General features: G+C 40.6%; 2 protein-coding genes across 2 annotated transcripts; one reads left to right on the plus strand and one right to left on the minus strand.

Annotated features, from left to right (window-relative positions):
* Positions 1-582: 582 nt before the first annotated feature.
* LOC105055743 (rho GDP-dissociation inhibitor 1) lies at positions 583-16,096 on the plus strand. Its single transcript, XM_010937706.4, has 5 exons — positions 583-926; positions 7,295-7,358; positions 7,438-7,656; positions 15,573-15,697; positions 15,872-16,096. Exons 1-5 carry the CDS (start codon positions 702-704, stop codon positions 15,935-15,937), a joined length of 699 nt encoding a protein of 232 aa, XP_010936008.1. The 5' UTR covers positions 583-701; the 3' UTR covers positions 15,938-16,096.
* A 2,213-nt stretch (positions 16,097-18,309) lies between these two features.
* On the minus strand, positions 18,310-19,092 carry LOC105055744 (uncharacterized). The gene has a single exon (XM_010937707.4). The coding sequence runs from the start codon at positions 19,090-19,092 to the stop codon at positions 18,310-18,312; it is 783 nt and encodes a 260-aa protein (XP_010936009.1).
* Between the last annotated feature and the right edge of the window lie 424 nt (positions 19,093-19,516).

Here is a 19,516-nt window from a genome sequence, read left to right on the forward strand (position 1 = left end):
GCACAACGATCCAAGTGGCTAGACTGCCATATTCTTTTGCCCTAATGGACATATATGCTAGGGTCGGAAGGACATCTCGCTTCTTTAGCTCTATATGGCTACTCTAGTAATTTTAAGCTGAATTATGCTTTTAAAAAATAAAAAATAAAAATTCAATATAATGTTGCATGTTATCCTCATAAATTTTTTGAAAATTATATCGTTTACAATGTACACCATATGATTGTACGTCCTGTCAATCCTAATTGCTAGTTTTTGTAGGCTTCATTCATCGAGCATTCATTTCGATGAATTTTTATAAGGACGGACAGTTGTAATAATCGGCATGCACAGCCACAATTCTCCGGGGGGGGGGGGAGCGAGACCTAGACCTAGGCTATTCTTGTGCTAGAGTGGGATTGACCAAATCCAGCAAGCGTCAAAATAATCTTGACCTCATCCGATATGTTAAACACCAAAGTCAACGGGCCAACCATAGCCAATGAGCCTTATTGTTGTCTTTGCGCATAACTCACATGGAAGCACCGACACCTTGGATTATTGTCCGAATGTTAAGACATACCTACCTGATGATGATACTCGGACACATATAAACACCTCCGAAACGCTCCTTTTTCTCACCCTCTCTCTGTGACTGGGAGCCTAGCTTTTGGTTTCTTAAACCCTCGTGGTTTCGATCGGAGAGAGAGGGTTTTGCAACAATGGAGGGAGACAGGAGAGCGGAAGCAGGGAGCTCCTCCGCCTCGAGGACTCTCAGGGACGTCCTTGGGAGTCCGACGGAGAGCGGTGATGATGCCTTGGTTCATGAGAGGAACGCCGAACTCGATGAGGAGGAAGTCGAAGGAGAGGAGGACGAGGAGGTCGGCGCCGATGGTTTCGTTCCCGGGCCTTTGATCCCTCTCAAGGAACAGCTGGAGAAAGATAAGGTCTTGATTTTGGTCTCTTCTTTTTTTCTCTTGTTCTTGGCCTTCTTCCTTCTTTTTCAAGATTCGGGATGTGGCTTTCTGCCAAAGATGCTATCTTTTTCCTAATCAATTGGATACATGCTGTATTTTAGATCTTTGTTTTCTTTATCTTTTGGTTTTATTGGATTCTTGGTTGGTTTTGACGTTGTGCGTTGTGAGGTGGTGGGTTATTTTGGGTTGCTTTCGTTCTGGGAGATGTCTGTTATCTGATCTCGATCATGTGGGTTTCAATCTCTTTGTCTATTTCGAAGAATTTTTATTTTAGGCCTTTTTTCCATGTTTGTCTTAAAATTTGCGGCTTCTCCACATCTGTCGTTCTTATTATGGTTATCATAAAATGTGTTATACGAGTATAAATTGATTTGAGTTGTGGGCTCGATTGCAATTTGCTGCATTGCTCTTTGATCTGTTGCAATGCATTATTTCTACATTCCAGATAGAAAATGCCAGTTGTTGAAAGGCCTCTTCTCTCTTGAACGGGTTCCTTGTGGTCATTAATAACCTAGTCTTTATTTATCAATATATCTTAGTCTTTTCTCTTGGCAATGACTTAGTATATATTCAGTAGTACTGGTTTTATAAATTATCTAGCTTTGATGCTTGGTAATTGCTTTTTTAATGCACTGCAGATTTTAATGCCTTGAGTTGTCCAAGGTAGATTTTTTGTCTGAGTTTTACTTGATAAGAGTCTTTCTAAATTTATTTAAATAAACAGTGGTACAATAATACAAGACTGATTCCAATCACTAGATCACATTAGCCTGTGAACAAACTATAGTAGGAAGGAAGGGCCACATGCCTAGTTGGCCAGCCTACAAAAGGGCATAATTATCGATAAAGTAAAAAATAGTGATGGAAATTTCTGATATCTCCTATTGCTGTAGCATTGTGCTGACCAGATGGTGCATGTCTTCCTAGGAGTCTATGTCTGGTTGCCATGGAAGGGTCTTAATGATCAGTCATATTGCTTGCCAAGATCCACTTCTTTATCGTTCTTCCTTTACTCAATCTTTTTAAATCCATAAAGAACTAATATGTTGCGTTATGATCATAATATTTGAGATGCTCTTCCCTCAACCTTCCTGCCCGGCATAATGATTCTAAATGAATTTTTAAATAATATATAGATCTGCTTACAGGAATTTATCTCTACTTTGGTGCAGTAACATTTTGGGCTGATTCTTAGTTATAGTGCTTTATGCTATGTTATTGCCTACAAAAAAACTGATTCAATTTAGAAAACATACTAAATTTTTCTTATCAGTTAATTTCTGTTTTCTCCGCAAACGTCATCAAACTTCAAGAAGGAAGCAGCTCGAAAAAGTGACAGCATTGAAGGATAGAAGGTAGAACCCCTAGCTTGTATACAGCCTCCTTGATAAATAAGTAGTAGCTTTTGACCATCATTCCCTGTCATACCACCTCTCCTTCTAGGGTTCTTGATAGCAGAAATCTTCAGATGATGCCATTTTGTGCATTGTTGAAATTTATCTATTCTTTTCTTAAACACATAATGAACAAATCAGTATAATTATCTTTTCTAACATTGCCGAGATGACCTTGGAAGATTCTTCATTAACTGCTTGTTGATATTGAATGTGACCATACCTATGAAGTTGCTTTCAATCAGCTGATATGTTTAACCATATTTGATGCTCCATATCACTCTAATAACTCCACCTGCTGTTAAGTAACATCACTGGATATCTGATGCATTGGTTGATATTTGTTTTTTAGGACATATTTACCCTAGTTAGAGTGAAGTTGAAATGTTGTGTATGTAATGTAACTGTATGGTCGCACCGGCCTTGTGCTGATATCATAGGGGCTGATATGCAACAGTATTGGGTGAACAAGGCCCGTATTGCCCATATGGAGCCATGTTGGCTCTGTCCTGCTTGTACACTTTTTTCTTTCTGCTCATTTGTATGGACACATAATTGAGGCATATTGAGGATCACCATCCCATATCAAGGATGATATGGTACCCGCTATTCATCAATATGTGTCTGGTCCTTGAGATTTGAATTCTTGGTTAGAATACACAGAGCTCCAACAGATCTGCTCATTTATTTGTCCACACATGATGATAAGTTGAATTAATGGCATGATAATGATTATCAAATCTGGAAGCTGTATATGATCATAAATATTAAATGTTGGCTTCGCCTTTACGTTGGAAGCCATGGCCCGAAAATGTCATAGTAAGAGAAAAAAAGGGCAGGGCAACAACTATCCATTTAAAAAAAAATGAGATCTTATGGCAGACAATTAGGGGGTGACTGGATCTTTCTTACAGTAATCCTCTATGACGTTTATTTAAGTCCACTAACTGCTGGCTGCATTTTTTCTGGATAACTTGGCTAAATGCCACTTTTGGTAGGAAAGCTTTGTGTTTAAATACATATATTAATAAACTGCGAATAGATTTTTGTTCTTATAGAAGATGATATAGTTAGGCATCCTGCTCCAAATAAGGTAGGTTTAGTTGCTCAGTAGACTTTAAAGTAGTCAAGGGCTGTGATAATTTCATGTTTTGATCTGGCTGAAAATTAATGGCATAACAATATTCTTGTTTACCACGTGTATCCCAGGTACTCAAATAATCCTATTCTAGATTAGGTTTAAGGTTCACCTTTGGCCAATAACTAGAGCATCTTTCCCATTGCATTGCCCTGATTCATCCAAATGTTAAATCAAGAACCAGATTTATCTCTTTCCAAATCTGAGACAAAATTGCATTGACATGACAAACTATGAGAGTAGAGAATCATCAACCTTTGCCAGCAATTATGCTACCAAGATACACATCTGGAATATCTTCATACACTAACAACTAAATCTGATCCAAGATCTTCAGGAATGGATTGAAGTATGAGTAATCTAGAGGGCAAAACTGTTCCATCAATATTCATCTGGAATATCTAGAGAACTGTGTCCTACAATTCCAAACTGTCGAAAATTGCAGGAGGAGCATCCTGAAGATGTGGAAGTAACAACGAAGGTTCTTAAAGATCCCTTAGTTATTGCTAGAGGAATTTATGAAAAGAAAAGCAACCATCAAAGTACACGAATCGTGAAGAAGTGGAAAGGTCGACTATCAGATTTTCATCAATTTTCCCCTAATTTGATAAATACACTGGGTTAGTTTGCTTGTTTCTCTAGTGATCAATAGAGGAAGAGACTAACTGATTTGGCAATCCAGCAATCAACCATGAGGCACTGTATGATAAGTCATAGTCATCAACTTGCAAAATTCACGATGATGGTGATAGAATTTAGGCTGATATTTAAGTGTAGGAATGACTCGGCATAGGCAAGAGTTTCTGCGAGAATTAGATTTGTGGCTGGATGTTTTTCTTTTTCCCAAATAGGGAGGATTCAGTAATAATTGTATGATTTACATAATGACCCGAAGCATCGCATCTCAATTTAGTAAGGTTGGGGACTTGGGGGCAGTGTGATGTCGGTCGCTTGGGTCAGGGCAGTGTACAAGCAGTGGCAAGCAAAAAAGAACAAGATTTCTTATTCTTCAAAAGTTCTGGATGCTTGCTGTCCAAGACTGAGGAATAGGGCAGATCTGAAATAGATTCCAGTTGCAGTGGGGAAATGGAGTTTGTGTATTAGCCCCTAAGGTTTTGGGACGTCTCAAAACATAAGCAAGAGTTTCTAGGGTTAAAAAGAATATCAAACTAGGCGTCAAGGAGGTCAGAAGAAGTGAAAACTAAGTTTTCTTGTATCAGATCAAGATCGGGCTCAGCAGAAAACTGATCAGCTATGCGATAGATAATTCAATAGTCAAATAACTTGACAATGAAATTGAGAATGATGAAATTCTAATATATCAGATTTTAATAACATGCAAGGATCAATCTACAGTGCAATAATCCAGCAAAGAAGAAGAATAGAAGCAGAAATATATAAGAAAAGAGAGAATAGCAGAAAATGGAAGAAATAAGGCAAGAGGAGAGGAAAAAGCAGCTGTACCAGGCCTCCCTTAAATCTCAATCAAAATTCCATGTACATTCTGTTGGACACCTAATGCAGTCCATATTATAAAGCCAACCACCGTTCCTATTTTGAAGTTTTAGACTCCTACAGTATTAGGGCTCTAATGAACCAAGTTGACGAGGGAAATAAAAGAACTTTTGTTGGTAATCACTCTTCATGGTAATGTACCATAAATAGTTCCAAAGAGCCACCTTTTTATTTAATATAAAACTAACTAAAGCACTATTTATAAAGATGGAATCCATGAACAAACTAGGAAGCAATCAAATAAATGCCAATGAAGTTGCGGTGATCTCTTGTCTCATGGTTGGTCACGGTAGCAGGATGGGGCACTAAAATGACTTGATAGCTATCTGATCATGCAATTCAGCCTTTTGTTGCTCTAACAACGATAAAGGTGCTTATATGCTGAGATTTATACCCGTTGCATCCACCTTTAGTTTACAAAAGCCTCTATTCAATAGCAATTGCATCATAATAACCATAAAGGGAAGAAAGAGATATCATGATTGCAAACATTAGGTGAAGCAAAAAAAAAAAAAAAATCAGGCAACCACCTCCTTAGTTTTTATATTTATCTTCTTTTATAGAGTCATGAACAGCATGTGGGCTTGTAAAAATTGAATATGGTCTGATTGTGTTCCATATTGGAAAATAAGGTATATTTGGCCGGTGAATAGGTTTTAAAAGGTGGTTGCTAAAATTCAGTTTGCTACAATGATATTGCTGTAACGTTCTTTCTTACTTTTTAGCCATTTAAGATTTTTATTAGTTTCATATAACTCTCGTATCAATTCTTCATCATTGATGGCATATATCATGTAACCCACAAAAACAGCCTACTATATCAACACTGCCTGTAAAAATTCAGACCTTCCCGCTCATTATCATCAATTTTTGTTATTTTTCTTGGATACTTTTTTAATTACCTTGCATAGTCTGTGCAATGCCAAAGGTCAAGGTTGTGTTGTCCGTCAAGCCTCTCCATCTGTGGACCATCTGGCAGTGTTTGGCACTTTGCCTAGCATCTTAATCCCATAGTTGCCTAAAATTCAAAATAACAGTATTTATTTGCGTTCCAGGGTCTTAGAACCCTATTCCTGTCCATGGACCCCTTGGGTTGCAAATGAAGTGATGTATATCTACTCAAAGAATTACTGTACAAGAGAAAAAATCTGGAAAATCTTAAATATACATGGTACAATAGCATGCTTACATTTAATGGAGGACAAAAAAAAAAAAGATTTTTAGTGTTAGATCCCCTGATTGCCCAAAACTCTGATAGTGGTAATTGTTTGTGTTTAACAGTCTAGAATGTTGATTCTGTCCATGGATCCATCAGGTTGCAACTCAAGGGTGATCTACATGTTCAAATAATCATTCTACATAAAGATTGTTGAAAGAAAGGATAAACAATTCCCTAAAAGGTATCTAATAGATCTATCCAAATATTCAATGGGAACCAATAATTTTTAATGTTCAAATTACAAAAGAATTCATATGCAGGATTACATATTGAAGACAATAAATTAATAAATAAAATAAGCTAGCTTGGTAGTGTACAACTCAGCAAACCCTTTTCAAGCTTCTAACAAGCTTCTTTTGTAACATATCCATCATCACCTAGGAAAACTGCACCAACAAAAATGCATTTTAAGATTGCAAATGAAAGATGTTTTTAGAGAAGGCCATGTGAGGGTTGTCTCCTGCTTTCATTCTCCAATATCTCCCCTTCTTCTCGTTCTCTCTGTCCCACTTTCTTTTCCTCTCTTTCTTTTCTCTCTCATCTATCTCAGCACATGGTGGCTGTTTTGATGAGACCCTTGACATACAATTTGTGTTTACAGCCATGTGGAGTTAAATCTTCCTAAAATAGACTTTATAATCAATACTTGCATTTTGATATTAACACTATTATCTAGATAGTTTGATGTTAGCACTATTATCTAGACAGTTTAATGTTCTCACTAACATATATGCATTAAAAATGGGATTCATGAAGCAACCTCCTCTTCCTCTATTTGGACTCCCAGTCATGATACAACCTGAAACCAGGTGTACAGGTCAGTACTGGGTAGTTCTACTCTATTTGGAACACTACGGATCAATTTGACTCGTGTACGGAATCACACTTCAGGACTGTACCATTACCTTGCTAGTTTATGGTTGGTGCAGGGCGGGACTGGACCTTGCAAGGGAGTAAAATTACTTACTAATAGTTAATGCATCTCTTACATTAAATTTCTTCCTTTATGAAGTGGACTTTTGCATTTACAGGACAAATATAAATGTCATCTAAAATCCTATAAGTCCTGCAGGATGACGAAAGTTTGAGGAGGTGGAAAGAGAAGCTGCTTGGTTGTCTTGAGGGAGAATTAAATGGTCAGTCTTACCGTTTTCTTTACTTGCTAATTTAAATTTTTCTATAGTCCTGCTTTCAAAATCTGTCACGTTTTTGCAGGCCAAATGGAACCTGAAGTTACATTCCACTCCATAGGAATTGTATCTGAGGGCTGTGCTGAAACTATTACACCCTTACCGGTGGCAGATAATCAAAGCTGTGTTCTATTTATTCTCAAGGAGGGATCACAATATCGTCTCAAGCTGACTTTCAGTGTTAAGCATAACATAGTGTCTGGCTTAACTTACTCGAACACAGTCTGGAAGAAAGGCCTCCAAGGTATGTTTTGTTGCATTAACTTTTAGATGAGAAAAACAAAACTGATGACAGAACCCTGAAATTTCCTGCTCCATAGTTATAACAAGCTGGACATTCATATCCATTTGGTTGATGAAATCTACCTTCTGGAGAACTAAAAAAATGCAATGAACATCAGAAATAAAGAATGTCCAGTATTTGATGTGATCTGCTAACTTAGAGCTTGACTTTCTTGTGCTTGTTTTTAATGAGAATTATGAATTGTGATGAATCAGTCAAGTATTAGTCATATGTTGCTGGCTCTACATTGTTTCTTCTCACTGAGGTAAATTTGTCGAGCCCTCCTCTTTAACATTGCTTTTATTTTCTCTGTTCTCCTTCCCCACTTTTATTTCTCAGCTCAGGTTTGACCATCCAATTATAGGGCCATACATTGTATTAGCTTAACATTTACTCACCATTTTAGTTTTGATCTGTTTTCCTATATGTTGGGGGGTCGGGCCAGGACACCACCACCACAGGATCTTTTCGATATTACTCGCGTTACACTCGATCACATATAGATACTATAAGAGAAAGAAAGAAAAGAAAAATACAAAACAAGAAAAAACAATCAAGTATGTGAATCAGCCCAAGGCTTACCTCCATGGGGCATGCAAAGCCTTACTATGAGAAAAGAACAAGTACAAGAGGAGATCCTCACACTCTCAACCTTTATATATAATCTCTATTTCAACTAGAAGTAACCCTTACAAAGCTCTCACTAGAATCAAGGAAGATCTCTCTGCCTCATGGATCTCTCACTGCTGACTGCCACAAAACAACCTCAAGGTCAGCACTTATTTATAGCCAAAAAACCCTCATCCACAATGCATCAAAAGGCCCTCATTGGAGTCATGTTAGGACTTTGTATTCGAAAGGGAGGCCAACACCTCTTTGATCGCATCAAACAGCCTTTCCAGCCGCCAGATCAAGGCCGCAAGCCACTCTGGCCACATGATTGTGCAAAAACAAGCCGTAGACCTCGTAATTCATCTGTAAACCATCCTCAGTCCACCCTAACACTGTGAGCCATGAGAAACGAACGAGAAACCACCCGTCGGTCCATGTGGACTGTGTGAAACAAGGCGAGAAACGCCCGTCGATCTATGGTGAGGCATGGACCGCGTGGAGTGGCCTCCCGTGTGCGTGCCCGCGAGCTCGCTCGTGCTGGGCCGCGCCTGAAGCGCCTGCGTGGTTGGTCCATGTGCTCACCCGCACGTGCTAGGCCTGGGCTCTGTCCAATTGGACCGTAGGCCTGCTGCCGGCCCGCACCGACTGTGGGCCCCTCTAATTGCTCCGATCTACTTCATACATATCTCTAGGGATGGCAATGGGTAGGGATTGGGTCGGGTAGTATACTACCCATCCCCAAACCCGAACTTAATACTCTATACCCAAACCCTACCAGATACCCAATCGGGTAAGAAAAGAGATACCCATCTCCATACTCAACGGGTTCGGGGATATCCGTGGGTAACCCATTTCCCCATACTCAACCCATACTCGCCCCATACCCAACCCATACCCATCCATTCTGTATCCAAAAAAAAAGTAAAATAATTTTATACATATTATCTATCAAAAATAGAATTACCAATTATATATACATACATACATACGCACATACACACTTCTAACACACACACACATACATACATGCATACATATATGCATGCATACATATACATACATATATATAATTATATATATATAGAGAGAGAGAGAAAGAGAGAGAGATCATATATATGTGTGTGTGTGTGTATATATATATGTATATATATATGTATATGTATATGTATATGTATATTCGGATATGTATATATATATATATATATATGTATATATATGTGTGTGTATATCTATATATATATATATATATATATATATTCGGATATGGGTTCGGGTATTATCCATACCCATAGGTTCGGGTCGGGTTCGGGTTTGGATAGAAAATAGCACTACCCATACCCTACCCATATCCGTACTATAGTTTTCGTGTTTTACCCAAACTCGAACCCAAATCCGATCAAATCCTATTTTTCGGATTTGATCGGATTCGGGTAGGGTGTATACCCATCAGGTCGGATCAATTTTGCCATCCCTACATATCTCCTCCATCTAGATTTCGTTTGGACTGTTCTTGGACTTGTTGGATTTCGTTCGTCATCCTGGACCTCGTTCTAGCCTTATTGTAGATCGAATCTCGAGACGTTTTTATCAATAATTTTTATCGCGACTCGATATTTGGCCTCCACAATAACTCTGAGAGCTCATCTCTTGCCTCCATGCCTTGGGGCCAAGGTTCGCCGTCTCGGTACCGAAGGTCGTTTCGGCTGGCCAACGGTACAGTTCGGTATGGTTCCGTACCATATCGAATTGCCCACGAATCGACCAAGGCATCGGATCCGAATCAAGAGAAGAAAAAGAGAGAGAAATAGAGAGAGAGAGGAAGAAAAAAAAGAGGAAGGGGAAGGAGGGGGCGAGGCCGTCGGACAGCCTCTGGCAGGCCGCCATGGCCGTCAGACGGTGCAGTCCACGCGTGCGGTGCGGCGGGTGTGAAATAGTTTCATGATTTTTTTAAAAAATCAAAATTTAAGTGAAGCAGGCAAATGGTTTGTCGGCTTCATTGATTTTAATTTTTTTAAAAAAATCTTTTAAACAGTGAAATCGGCAAGTTGATTTTCATTTTTAAAAAAGGAGGTCACATGAACATTAGCGATAGTTCCTGTTTCGTGACCGCGATGCAGACCGCACCGCTTCCGCCACCCCCTTCCACGGCCTCAGCGAAGCCCGCATCTGCAACTGCAACGCCGCTCGCTCCCATCTCTGATGATTTCACTTCTCTCTTTCTCGCTTGTTTCAAAGTTCTATCGGGCGAACCGACGAGCCGCAGATGCTGTTGCAGCCCTCCGATAGCCGCAGCGGGCCACCGTCGGCCTCCAGCGGCTCTCGCCTCCCTCCCTCTCCTCTCTTTCTCACTTTTTCTCACTTTTTCTTCTTCCTCTGTCGGTATACTGTTTGAACCGATCGAACTGTGCCGGTTCTCCATTGGTCCGGCTTGGTACGGGATGTACTGATCGATTTGATATGGTACAGTAGTCCATACCTGGGGCAAACGGCTGATTCGGCACGGTGCAGCATTCCATGCCTGGGGCAAACGTCTACTACTCATGGAGGGCAAATATGGGAGTCTAGCCAGACCGTTTGATTCCATCCCCATCATGGGTTGTGTCCACTTTGACTTGAGACCTGCTCGAGATAGCTTCCTATGGCAATAGGAACTTCATCTTGTAAAGTCGCCTGTCATCCTCCTGAGTCTCCTATTTCGTGTCCGATCCATCTGCTTCTGGAGCTCCACCTCGCACTGGGCTCCTTACCAAGAGGTAGTGTCCTCCATACTGCTTTTCCTTCATCACGACCCTATTGCCATGCGTGACATTCAGGATTTCTCCATTAGCTCTCCACTTATAGCTGCTTGAATCCAGTCTGCTGAGGAAAATTAGATTTTTTTTGAAGCTGGGTATGTATCAGACCTCACCTAACTTCCTCACTGCTCCATCATATGTCTCCACGGTGATCGTCCTGATGTCCTTGATCATAAGCTTGATCCATCCGATAAGTAAACAGCGCTCTCACTATTCTCCAGAGACTTAAACAGCTCATCTCTACAACAAATATGATGAGAACGAATAGAATCTAAGATCCACTGTAGGGAAGGAGTAGATACCTCATTTGAGACCATAAGCGCATCAACGATCTCAGTGTCACTACTAGCCACCGCCATAGTAGTCATCGTCCGATCCTTGAGTTAAGAGCAATCTCTGATTCGATGTCCCAACTCATCGCACCGATAGCATCTGATCTTGCTGTAGTCTTTCTTCTTGGACTTGGACCGTCCATGTCGCGATCCCCTGTCGTTTCGTCTTCCACCACGTCTTTCAGTCATCATCAGAGCTGAGTCACCGCTTGAACTCGAAGCTCGGTTTTTCTGTCTGAGAACTTTATTCTGAAGAAATGCAAAAATCACCTCTTCCATCTTGATGGTGTTCTTTCCTACTAGAGCAGTCATCAAGAACTAAAAAAAAAGAGGAAGCAATGATAGCAAGACCAATGTCTTGGTCTTCTCCTCAACTTTCTCATCAACGCTGAGGAGGTTGTGAAGATCTTCTGGAAGTTGCTTAAATGCTCCTGCTCGCTTTGTCCCTCAATCATCCGTAGCTGCTAGAACTGCCTCCAGAGGAAGAAAGTGTTGGTGAGAAACTTCGCCATGTATAACTCTTCGAGCTTCAACCACAGCATTGTTGGGGAAGTCTCGTCAAGTACATGGATTACCACATCATCCGTCAAGTATAAGTGGATCGTGCTCATCGTCTGCATCTGGAGCCGCTTTCAAATCGTCACCTCTATGGTAGTTGGCATCTCCTCGCATAAGAGAGCGTCGATCAACCCCTGCTGGATGAGCACGTCTTTCACCCTCGACTGCTAGAGGGAGAAATTATTCTTTCCATCAAACCGGTTGATCTCCATCTTAATTGAACTTATTTTCTTCATCTTTTTCAATCTCGATTAACACTGTCACGATCTGGACTACCTTGTGCGCTGGTACCGTCTGAGCTATGATACCAATTGTTGGGGGATCTAGTCAGGACACCATCATAGGATCTTTTCAATACCACTTGCGTTACACTCGATCACGTGTAGATACCGCAAGAGAAAGAAAGAAAAAAAATACAAGACAAGAGAAAACAATCAAGTTTGTGGATCAGCCCAAAGCTTACCTTCACGGGGCATACAAAGCTTCACTATGAGAAAAGTATAAATACAAGAGGAGATTCTCATACTCTTAATCCTTATACATAATCTCTCTCTCAACTAGAAGCTACTCTTACAAAGCTCTCACTAGTACCAAGGAAGACCTCTTTGTTTCACGGATCTGTCACTGCTGACTGCCACAAAATAACCTCAAGGTCAGCACTTATTTATAGCCCAAAAACCCTCATCCACAACGCATCAAAAGGCCCTCATTGGAATTCTGTTAGGACTCTGTATCCGAAAGCGAGTTTAACACCTCTTTGATCGCTTCAAACAGCCTCTCCAACTGCCAGACCAAGACCGCAAGCTACTCTGGCTGCACAATCGCACAAAAATAAGCTGTAGACCTCATAATTCGCCTGTAAATCATCCTCGGTCCATCGTAACGCTGTGAGCCATGAGAAACGGATGAAAACCACCTGCCGATCCATGTGGACTGCATGAAACGGGGCAGGAAACGCCCGCTGGTCCACGGTGAGGCGTGGACGGCGTGGAGTGGCCTCCCACATGCGTGCCTGCTCCTGGTCTGCTTCTTCGCGCGTATCTCCTCTGTCTAAACTCTGTTTGGACTGTTCTTGGGCTCGTTGGATTCCGTTCGTCGTCTTAGACTTCATTCTAGGCTTATTGTGAACCGAATCTCGAGGTATTTTTTTTGAACACTATATTAGCTATATACTTGGACCGTGGAACTATGTGATGCGGGACAATCCTAAAAAAGAAAATCAATCCTAATAATCAAGCTCTCTTCTATTCATCAACAACAAATCACGTCCGGCCAGGGGCTCATTATTCCCAGGACAGACAGTATAGTTGCCTATACTCTGCTCAGGAGGCGTGATTGATTGATACGAGACTAAAGCGAGATCAATCTAAATGATACAGACGAATGCCATTCGAGAGATCAGTAAACAATTAGCAATAGAAAATTTTATAAACAGATAGCAGAAATTAAACATGCTCACGAGTAAATGCAAAAAAGAAATAAGAATGGAACGAGAGAAAATAAAACATTAAACCCATGAGAAAATCCAAGAAGATGATAAGAATTCTGATCGTGGTAGTTAAGAAACTACTCTGATTAGGGCTCTTAATCTTTTAACCAAACAGATCCATCGATAAAGAACTAGGTCTTTACCAACATCGGATTAAAAAAAATCAAAGATCAACTGTTAAGGAACGAAGGTCCTTGACAGCATATGATCTGTAGAATAAGAAATCACTCCTTCTCTCAGCACGACAGATGAAAATTCTGGAGGAGACAGATCTTCTCTTGACGGAATAGGCTTGCGTGGGTAGATGGTGGAGTCGATCAAAGTCGTAGGAACACTGAATCTTAAGTAGAAGGAATAGGATAGAAAGTGGGCCTCACACCCTCCCCTTGTGGGGCGATTTTGGGTCTCACACCCTCTCCTTCTCGGAGCGATTGACACAAGTATTTGTGGAGTTTGTAAAATCATTCATTGTCTTTTTTCATGAAAGATACAAGGATTTATATAGGACTCTAAGGGTCCTGTTTGTTTAGGAATCTCTTATCTTTACAAGGAAGAAATCAATCCTCCACAAAAAAGTAAAGCATTATAATCTACCATAGGAAAGAAATCAACCTTCAACAAAATAAGTAAGTAGCCAAGAACTCTTAAGGAATTCTAAGGAAGAAATGAAACTCCATGTGGGTGCTTGATGCTTGACACAACTTGGCATGAGCACGGCACATGCTGGCATGCATATTTCTTCTCTTGGCATGTGGAGAGTGGTGGCTCCAAAGGTGACGTGGACAAATCCAAGTATGGCCCTATGGACCCAAAGCCAAATGCATTAAAATTTATTGACTGAAAATAAATAACTGAAGTAGAATCAATTTAATGATACTTCTTCGATCCAAATCGAACTTAAATCATGTTGTCGATTTTTGATGGCTCTGGTGTCCGCACCACTATGACCCAAAATTTAGGTCACAAAGGAAGATTTCCAGCATGCCCTTGTTATCATGTTTTCATAAATGAGAAGTCAATGGAAAGAGTTTTTCACTCTTTCTATAGTATCACGGCTGCTTCCTCCCATGAGTTATAGGTAGGACGTCAGTAGTTCATGGCAAGAATGAATTTGGAGATACCGAAACCTTCACTCTTCAACTAATACGTGTGGAAAAACAACTTGCTTCAATTATTGAGCACCCTGATTTCATATAGCAACATACTGTTTCTAGACTGATTTTTGACTTGTCAAAAGAAATATAAACTTAACTGATTTTCTCTTTGCATGTCCCAGGTGTTGTCAAACTTTTAATTAAACCTGACGAAAATGGTAATTGCAAAGTTTAATCTTGACTGATAACCAAACATGCTACAAATTAGTTCATTCTGTTCTATGCCTAAGTCTTAAAGAATTAATTATTCATGACTTCTGTTTGACATTTTAGTTTGCCTTTTCATTTTTCTTTTAGGGAGATCTAACAAATTATCCATAAAAGAAAATTCAATTCAAGTAGGTGTTTGATATTTTTGTGTCTTTCGCTAAAGAAGGAAAGAATAAGGACTGCAGGATAATCCTCCTACATTTTTTGGGTAGTTTTAATTGCTGATTTCCTGCAGCAATAATTGTATAATGTTCGTTTCCATTTATGCACCCTTACGCATGGCAATATGATCTTGTAACTTATGTAGTCTGGTTAAGAATATGGATATATCTCCTTGCTGTCAGAACTGGTTGGGCATTACAATTGAAACTGAAAATCTTGAGAATTATAGCAAACTAACAAGCAAACCCGAAAGACCACCGGCAAATCCTTTGTCAGTTCACCCTTCTGACAAATATTTGGTCCATGGTCTCTCTGTTGGTGATATTGTGTTTGTACCTGATATTTATGACTTCCATATATCTTTGACATTAATTTATCTTAGCCAGAGAATGGTTGCATGTGCTTCAGCATAATTGTGTATACTTATTCCTTTTTGGCTCTGCGCATGGTTAGTCCAGGCTAACTGGAGTCTCTTTTCTCATCTTTAATAAATTTTAATCGGGCTTTGCTGCATTATTTTTTCTCAAAAATTAATTGTTTATACTTCTACCCTCTCAAATTTCAGTTGATCAAAGGAAGGGAATGCTTGGTACTTTTGCTCCTCAGCGTGGTCCCTATGAACATTTGCTGGAAGAAGAGACGACTCCATCCGGTTCACTTGCTCGTGGAATCTACTTAGCAAAACTTAAGGTACGTATGGTCAAATGGCTATCCGTATCAAAGCACTGTAATTTTTAACTTTCTTTCTGGCTTCCATTCTTCGGTCCTTGTTTTTTTGACAGTTATCTGAAATCTTCTATCTGGTAATTGAAAACAAAATATATTCTACGTCGGATTGATTTTGGTTTTTTCGGCTTGTTGCAGTTTGAAGATGATGACAAGAGATGCCACCTGGAACTGGACTACTACTTCGAAATCAAGAAGCGCTGATCATATATTTCTCAAAATCAAACAAAACTAAAACCGAATGAAAGAGGCTGTACAATGCAAATACACTCTTGTTCAAGCTCCAGTATGTTTTTTAACAGTAGAAAAACTGGTTTTTAAAGAGACTACACCTTACAAGAAATGGGGGTGAATGGATCTCCACCTGTGCAATATCTCAACCCCAATGAAAGCCGACCCAATCCAAGCCCAGAAAAGCCGCTGCACAATTGGACAAGGGTCTCTCTATCTTGTTTCCTTTATGCTTATCTTGTGCTGTTATATTCTTTCCGTGTTGCTAAATTGTCAGGCTGGGACCTTTAAGGCGCAGGCAGGGACTTCCAAAATTGCAATCAGGATATCATTGTGAGAATTGTTGCGGTGTATTCCTGATAATAAATTCTGTGCCTTTGCAAAACCAAACAGAAAGTTCATCTAGGATAGCTTTGACTGATTGCCATTGTTCAAGAGCCTTTTAACTGGGAGATCTGACGATGTGCAATTTGGTTTGTAGATTCCCCAAACCCATCGCTAACCTAATAATAACAAACACTGAAATCTGGCATTACCCTATGTCTTATACTGATATGAACGGAGAAGCTAAGCAGAAATGGGCTTGTTAAATTTTCGAAACATTTGCAACGCGCAATCGAACTTCGAAAATCTTGGTCTGTGATTATTAAACCATAACAGAAACGTGGACTGGGTTTTTTTATGTATAGCCTCTGGTTTCCAATCCTTATTTTGGAACGAGTCTAGTCGATTACGGCACGTCCTGCATTAAAAAATTCAGAATATTTCTTCCATATTCCTACTTCTCTTCTTCCATGACGTGTTAATCATCCAATACCCAGAATTCGGTCGACAAGAACTCATCTTGGAGAATGAAGAGCCAGAGATATGGGAAAAAAAAGGTACTGAGATATGCTGATCTTGGTTGTAAGAATGACGACATCCTAAAATCTTGAGAGCTGCCTAGCAAGCAAGTCAATTTCCCCTCTAATTGTTCTATCCCAAAATCAGATTCTAAGTTATTATTTGTCAAGATCATTTGGTATGGTATCATGTTCCACGGAATCAAGCTCATGCAAGGCATGAATCCACATTCCGCTAAAATTTTTACACGTATTTGGAAATTTACAGTTGCACCTGGTATAAAGGTGGAAAATTATACAGCATCGATTGCCTTGCAAATTGTTATTAGAAGCCGCATTCACCATCACCGGCATGTATATTGCAACATTTATGTTCTAGAAGAGAATATAGGTCATGTTCTTACCACTCTCTCCAGCAGCTACATCAACCTGGAAATATAAGGACCTTTCAATCGATATCAATTTTGATTCAATAGACTTTCCATTGGGATATATGACAGATGCTTGTCTTAATTTAAATCTATAATATTTTACAGTGGATGGATGTTATGGAACTCGAGAAATGCTAGGTATTTTCAAAACTCAATTTCTGATCTTAGGTAGCTAGATTTATTGGCAATCAATTGGGCATTAAAACTTCATCAGGCATTAAAAGTGATGACTACAATGGACTCAAGATACCCAGACACCTGCAACTTTAGTAGGTAGTAGTAGCTCACCTAAATATTTGGACATTTATTGGGTACCCACTCCTCCTGGTACAATGAAGGTTAATTTCAACGGATCCTTTCAACAAAGGAAGCTGGTGCTGGATTTTTGGTGAAGAACGGTACTTCAATACTTCTATCATAGTGGCATACTACATGGAAAGGTTTGATGGGAGCAAGTTATGAACCTGATTATCACATAAGCATTCTTGAAGACGACTCTATCACAATTACTAATTGGATCTCAAAGACTTCAATCACCAGACAAGCTCTTCCTTTACTCTCAAGTTATATCATGTCTATATCTTTTCAGGGTCCGCTATATATTTAGAGAGACAAATAATCCTACAGATTAGATTGGTGGAACATATTTAAATATGAATTTTATCAGCAAACTTCTTTCCATCTTGGTTTCTTTTTGTTGTTACAATATGTTGTCATAGGTATAAGCTATTTATGTTCCTTGTACATATTCTTGGGGTCCTTGGCCTTCTGGTTTTTCCCCTAATAATAATAAAAAAAAAACTCATTCTTTCCTGATAGAATAGATGGCGTTATTATCCACCAACTAAACTAGTTTTACAGTAATGTACAGTTTCATCATCGGTATCTATACATATAAATAAATTTCCTATAATAAGAGCTCTTCATCAAGAATAATAAAGAATTCTTTTATTAAGTAAATAAAAAATAATTAAAAATAAAAAGGAAGGAAGAAGAAGGAAGGAAAGAAAGAAGGGAGGAAGGCCTCTTCCATCATTATCATCATCATCACAGCGGGGAATGGGAATAGTCATCAGTCCAACTCAAGATCAGGCGGGTTCATCATGAGCCTTGCCATTATCGCCTCGGCTTCCGCCGACCGATTGATGGACCTCGTCACCGCCCAGTAGATCGCCACGCAGGCGGCGGCGATCCCCACAGCATTGCCGGCGAAGAGCAAGTCCAAGAGCGCCACCCCCCTCAACCGGTCCTCCTCCAGCTCGCACTCCAGGCCGCCGCCGGCGCGGCGGCACCCGCGGGGCGGCAGGACGAAAAGCGCCAGCCCGGCCTGCAGCGCCCAGGATCCCTTGAACGCGAGTCCGAGAGAAAGCGCGATGTCGGCTGCGATCGCGGCCGGGCGGGCGACGAGGGCGAGGCAGGCGGCGGCGCAGGCGAGGGTGGGCAGGGAGGAGAGGTCGCGGGCGCGGGCGTCGAGGGCGGGAGCGGATGGTGAGAGGGGGGAGAGGGCGAGGTCGGTGAGGAACGCGAGGGCCGCGAGGAGGAAGGCGAGCTCGTCGGGCAGGGGGAGGCGGGGGGCGAGGGGGACGAGGAGGAGGAGGAGCCAGAAGATGGCAGCGGCGGCGGCGCGGAGGGGGGCGGCGAGGAGGAGGTCGGCGATGGCGGCGACGGGGAGGGCGAGGAGGAGAGCGTAGAGGTCAGCGTTGAGGAGGTTGTGGTCCGGCGAGAGGTACCACGGCCGTGACCGGAACGACGGTGGCGGTGTTCGCGCGTGATGGCTGAGGGACGACCACAGCCGTCGGATCCCGATCGGGAACAGGAAGACGAACGCCCAGCTGTGGCGCGCCAGCGACCCCATGACTCGTTCTTTTCTGGAAGAGTGAGAAGCAAATCGGATTGCTTAATTGATCCTTGAATTTTGGAATTATCTTTTGTTATTATTATTATTTATTTTTAATTGACCACTTCAAACAAAGATATAGTGTAAATATTATGTATTAAACTGATTTTAATGGGAAATAAATGGTGTATGTATATACATATATTTTATTGTATATGAATCTCTGCGCCTCCATGTTATGGTGTTGTATGGCATATCTATTATATTGTGAAATATATGGTCATTGATATGCAATTTTGGAGTAAGTGTTTCATCAAGGGTTATGAATAAAATGGTTTGCACCCTCTGGACTAGCATTTAGATTGCTTTTTTGCTTATCTTGTGAGTATCTAATAATGTATGCATGGAAATAAAGTTGAAGGATGAATGTGATCCAGAATGA

The sequence above is a fragment of the Elaeis guineensis genome, chromosome 12, assembly GCF_000442705.2.
Source record: "Elaeis guineensis isolate ETL-2024a chromosome 12, EG11, whole genome shotgun sequence".
NCBI lineage: Eukaryota > Viridiplantae > Streptophyta > Magnoliopsida > Arecales > Arecaceae > Elaeis > Elaeis guineensis.